The sequence below is a fragment of the Nicotiana sylvestris genome, chromosome 6 (assembly GCF_000393655.2).
Source record: "Nicotiana sylvestris chromosome 6, ASM39365v2, whole genome shotgun sequence".
NCBI classification, from domain to species: Eukaryota; Viridiplantae; Streptophyta; class Magnoliopsida; order Solanales; family Solanaceae; genus Nicotiana; species Nicotiana sylvestris.
The window spans coordinates 23,665,215-23,671,197 of NC_091062.1; the positions used below are offsets into that span (position 1 = coordinate 23,665,215).

At 33.4% G+C, this 5,983-nt stretch overlaps 1 protein-coding gene across 1 annotated transcript; it reads left to right on the forward strand.

Annotated features, from left to right (window-relative positions):
- The first annotated feature begins 278 nt into the window (after positions 1-278).
- Positions 279-779, forward strand: LOC138870368 (uncharacterized). The gene is made up of 2 exons (XM_070148166.1): positions 279-547; positions 641-779. Exons 1-2 carry the CDS (start codon positions 279-281, stop codon positions 777-779), a joined length of 408 nt encoding a protein of 135 aa, XP_070004267.1.
- The last annotated feature ends 5,204 nt before the right edge of the window (positions 780-5,983 follow it).

Below are 5,983 nucleotides of genomic sequence, written 5' to 3' on the forward strand. Positions count from 1 at the left end.
TATTTTGTATGTTCAATGACATATTCCATGACATATTTTCTTCACTTTTTATGCATATATAAAGGCATTGTAATAGATAGGAAAAGACACACAATTGAAGAAGAAATAAGAATCTCTCTTCCTCTCTTTCTATCTATATCTCTTAGTTTGTTTTGCTTGTTCTATATTGTTATTTTGGGTTATATTTTATAACACGTTATCAGCATGAGGCTCTACCATCTCAAAAAGATCTTTGAGAAAATTAAGGTATAATTTTTCTCAAATTTGTATTTTTTTAAATGTCTGATATTATGAAAAGAAAGTTCGTTGCCCTTGAAATTTCGGGCAAGAACTATATGACATGGGTATTGAATGTTGAAATCCATTTAGATGCAATGGGTCTTGGAGACGCCATTAAAGATAAAGATAAAGCATCTACACAAGACTGTGCTAAGGCCTTGATTTTCTTGCGCCATCACCTTGATGAAGGGTTGAAAATTGAATATCTCACAGTGAAAGATCCATTTGTTTTGTGGAATGGTTTAAAGGAAAGATATGACAACTTAAAGTTGGTCACTCTTCCACAAACACGATATGATTGGGCTCATCTTAGGCTCCAAGACTTTAAGTCTGTTTCTGAATATAATTCTGCTATGTTTAGAATTACTTCCAAATTGAAACTCTGTGGAGATAATATCAGTGACTATGATATGCGTGAAAAAACGTTTACAATGTTTCATGCTTCCAATATGGTCTTACAACAGCAGTACCGAGAGAAAGGCTTCACAAAGTACTCTTAGTTGATTTCTCTTCTACTTGTGGCTGAACGAAACAATGAATTGCTTATGAGAAATTTTATAAATTTCACAAACAATGAGTAATATCCTATTAATTAGTATTCTAGTCTCAGTGATCTTTTAACAATTTTAACTTTCCTATACATTGCTTTAATTCTCTTTAAGAAAAGGTTTACAAGCACCCTGGAACAACTTTTGTTACTTCACCCTCAATTTTTTTTATGAGTATGTTCTTTTCTTACACGGATCAATTATGTTTCATACAATGTGTAGGAGAATGCAAATAATTTATACTTGTAAATAAATTTATTGTAGTTTTATTAGTCATATGTATACTTGTATTATTTTTTACGTAATTATTTGTATAATAATTAGAATTTGCCAGAAAATGCATTAAAGGCTACTATTGAATTATTGGTTTAGCTTTATTTATTTTCCATTTTTCTCTAAAAATACTAATATTTATTCATATACTTCTTTTGTATGTCAAACTATGGGAAGCAAATATGGATATCTTTCATAGCAAACTTGGATCAAAGTTCAATTATAAAAATATTTTCTTAATTGATTCATGTACGACACATACAATATTCAAAGAGAAGAAATATTTCTCTCATCTAAGTATGTGTAAGGCAAATATTACTACAATTTCTGGTAGTAGTAATCTAATTGAAGGCTCTGGAAGAGCTATTATAACTCTGCCTATGGGAACAATAATTATCATTGAGAATGCAATGTTCTCCTCCAAGTCCAAGAGGAACTTGTTGAGTTTTAAAGATATCCGCAAAAATGGATTTCATATTGAGACAATAGATGAGAATAATATGGAATATCTCATCGTTACCAAGAATGTCTCTGGCCAGAAAAGAATTATTGAGAAGTTCCCATCTTTATCTTGTGGCCTGTATTGGACAAAAATTAGTGCAATTGAGGCACATTCTACCTTAAACCAAAAGGTTACTGCTTACAATACTTTTGTACTTTGACATGATCGATTGAGCCATCCTGGATCAATTATGATGAGACGAATCATAGAAAACTCAAATGGGCATCCATTAAAGAATTTGAAAATTCTTTTAAATAATGAATTTTCTTGCACTTCTTGTTATCAAGGCAAGTTAATTATAAGACCATCACCAACAAAGGTTGGGATTGAGTCCCCTGTGTTTTTAGAACGTATACAAGGGGACATTTGTGGACCTATTCACCCACCTAGTGGGTCGTTTAGATATTTTATGGTCTTAATAGATGCATCCTCTAGATGGTCTCATGTATGCCTATTGCCATCTCGCAACCTCGCGTTTGCAAAATTAATGGCACAAATAATCCGATTACGGGCACAATTTTCCGATAATCCGATTAAGTCTATTAGACTTGATAATGCTGCTGAGTTTTCATCCCAAATATTTAATGATTATTGCTTATCAATTGGGATAAAAGTGGAACATCCTGTAGCTCATGTTCACACTCAAAATGGCCTTGCAGAGTCTTTAATTAAACGTGTGCAATTGATAGCAAGACCGTTACTCATGAAAACAAAGTTGCCCACTTCTGTTTGGGGTCACACCATTTTACATGCAGCAATGCTAATTCGTCTCAGACCGACAAATTATCACAAATATTCCCCGTTGCAATTAGTTTTGGGTCATGAACCTAATATATCTCATCTAAGAATTTTTGGATGCGCTGTATATGTGCCTGTAGCACCCCCATATCGCACCAAGATGGGTCCCCAAAGAAGGTTAGGAATATATGTTGGGTTTGAATCACCCTCCATTATTTGTTACCTTGAAACATTAATGGGAGATTTGTTCACTGCTCGTTTTGCAGATTGTCGATTCGATGAGGCATTTTTCCCAAAATTAGGGGGAGAAATTAGTGAAACAAAACGTGAAATTTTGTGGAAAAATACATCATTGTCTCATCTTGATCCACATGCATCTATTTGTGACACAGAGGTGCAAAAGGTTATCCATTTGCAGAAAATAGCAAATCAAATGCCAGATGCATTTACGGATTTGAAAAGAATTACAAAATCACATATCCCTGTAGAGAATGTTCCAATCCGTATTGTGTCCCTACTGGACAATCTTCTAGTGTCATAGCTAATGAGTCAAAAACACACCTAAAACGTGGTAGACCATTAGGTTCTAAGGATCGAAATCCTAGAAAAAGAAAAACAAATGATCAAGATGACACTACGAAAGAGTCTCATAAAGAAATTCACGATTTAACCAATCCTGAGATTCATGAGGAAATCAATGAGCCTGAGACTCAAGAAAATAAGGAACTATCAATAAATCCAATCGATATTGAGACAAATTTGAATCGAATGGATATAGTGGCAGATTACATCTTTGCATATAATGTTGCATCTAGCATTATGCAAGAAAGTGAGGATCTTGAACCTCAATCTGTTGGAGAATGTCGACAAAGACTTGATTGGCCAAAATGGCAAGAAGCAATCCAATTAGAGTTAAGTTCACTTGCAAAACGTGAAGTTTTTGGGCCTGTAGTCCAAACACCTAATGGTGTTAAGCCTGTTGGCTACAAATGGGTCTTTGTACGCAAAAGGAATGAGAAAAATGAGGTACAAAGATATAAGGCACGCCTTGTTGCACAAGGATTTTCACAACGGCCTGGTGTCGATTATGAAGAGATATATTCTCCTGTTATGGATGCTATAACATTCCGTTATCTCATTAGTTTTGCTGTCCATGAAAAGCTTGACATGTATTTAATGGATGTAGTTACAGCCTACCTTTACGGCTCACTTGATAATGAGATATACATGAAAATTCCCGAGGGATTTAAAATGCCTAACGCACAGAATTCAAATTCCCGGGAAACATTTTCAATCAAATTGCAAAGATCTTTGTATGGTCTAAAGCAATCAGGAAGAATGTGGTATAACCGTCTTAGTGAGTATTTATTAAAGGAGGGTTATATAAATGATTCCATTTGTCCATATATTTTTATAAAGAAAATAACATCGGAATTTGTTGTACTTGCCGTATATGTTGATGACATAAACCTTATTGGAACTACTACAGAACTCCAAAAGGCAACTGATTATTTAAAGAAGGAATTCGAGATGAAAGATCTCGGAAAGACAAAATTATGTCTCGGTTTGCAAATTGAACATTTGACAAATAGGATTTTTTTCATCAATCTGCCTACATTAAAAAGGTATTGAAACGGTTTTACATGGATGGAGCACATCCATTAAGTACTCCGATGATTGTTCGATCACTTGATGTGAATAAGGATCCGTTTCGACCTCAAGAAAAGAATGAAGAGCTTCTTGGTCCTGAAGTACCATATCTTAGTGCAATTGGTGCACTAATGTATCTTGCTAACACTACAAGGCCTGACATAACTTTTTCGGTTAATGTCTTAGCAAGATATAGCTCTGCTCCTACAAGGAGACACTGGAATGAGATCAAACAAATATTGCGATATCTAAAAGGGACTACCGATATGGGCTTATTTTATGGCAATGATTGCAATTCCGATCTTGTTGGTTATGCCGATGCTGGGTATTTATCTGACCCGCATAAGGCTCGATCTCAAATAGGTTATGTGTTTACATGTGGCAGCACTGCCATATCTTGGCGATCGACTAAGAAATCAATCGTGGCTACTTCTTCTAATCATGCTGAGATAATTGTTATTCATGAAGCAAGTCGAGAATGTATTTGGTTGAGGTCTATAATACATCTTATCCGAGACAAATGTGGTTTGAAGTGTGAAAAACTACCCACAATTTTGTATGAAGACAATGCAGCATGCATAGCCCAATTGAAGGGAGGATTCATAAAAGGAGATAGGACAAAGCACATTTCCCCAAAGTTATTTTTTACACATCATCTTCAAAAGAATGGTGATATCAATGTGCAACAAATTCGTTCAAGTGATAATATGACTGATTTGTTCACCAAATCTCTACCAACATCAACCTTCAAGAAACTGGTGTACAAAATTGGGATGCGAAGACTCAAGGATGTGAGTTGATGCTCTCATCAGGGGGAGTTAATACGCGTTGTACTCTTTTTCCCTTACAAGGTTTTGTCCCACTGGGTTTTCCTTGCAAGGTTTTTAACGAGGTAACCAAAAGGCGTATTTCTAAACATGTGTACTCTTTTTCCTTCACTAGGATTTTTTTTCATAGAGTTTTTTTTCCTAATAAGGTTTTAACGAGGCACATTATCTTTGGACATCCAAGGGGGAATGTTATGATAAATATCACATTATGATGGATGTCTACTCTTCTTCCATGATCTTCATCTCAAATGCTTAATGACATATTCAATGACATATTTTGTATGTTCAATGAAATATTCCATGACATATTTTCTTCTCTTTTTATGCCTATATAAAGGCCTTGTAATAGATAGGAAAAAACACACAATTGAAGAAGAAATAAGAATCTCTCTTCCTCTCTTTCTATCTATATCTCTTAGTTCGTTTTGCTTGTTCTATATTGTTATTTTGGGTTATATTTTATAACAGAGATTGTACTTTTTCTAAAAATTTATTTATTTATTACTGGTTTACTTGCCCCTTTTCCCTTTCGAAGGACGTAGTTGGATTTTGAAAAGACCAACTCAAATTCACAACATATACTCCAAACAAATTTTAGGACTAAAAATCATATGACGAATTCATCATTTGATGCACCTAAGAAATACAAAGAAAAAGCCTAAAGCATTAGTACCAAATAGGGACATAAAGCCTGCTTATTATTCTTATGAAATTTTTTTAATCTAAACCTTTACTTTCAAAAGAATAATTATCATCTTTTAGTTTTAGGATTTCTTAATCTAATGTGATAGAATTATAAAATAGTACCTTTTTAGTGTGAATATTTCAAAGGGTATTCATCCACCTTACAACAAATAACTCTAAAAAATAATTAAAGTCTAAAATATTCCCCTTTACAGCTTAAAGTGTACAAGTTCATTTGAAATTTATTAGTAAAATTAAGCTCTAATTTTAAGTCTAAGAATAAAGAAGTTTAGAACACATCGTAATCTAAATCTATATTTTTACCCGCCACTAAATTTACAATTTTTATTATAAATATCTATAAATAATTATAAGTAAAAATAATATCTATAATTAAGTATGCAAATGACAGGAGTACGTTTTGAATTATAATTTACAATTATAATAAATAATATAATGTACTTTACTGTTACTAAAAT

Bases quoted from the DNA above. Each gene is read 5' to 3' on its own strand.
- LOC138870368 (XM_070148166.1), top strand. From the start codon at position 279: ATGTCTGATATTATGAAAAGAAAGTTCGTTGCCCTTGAAATTTCGGGC. The intron at 548-640 runs GTTGGTCACTCT...TGCTATGTTTAG, and splicing joins GAAAGATATGACAACTTAAA to AATTACTTCCAAATTGAAAC.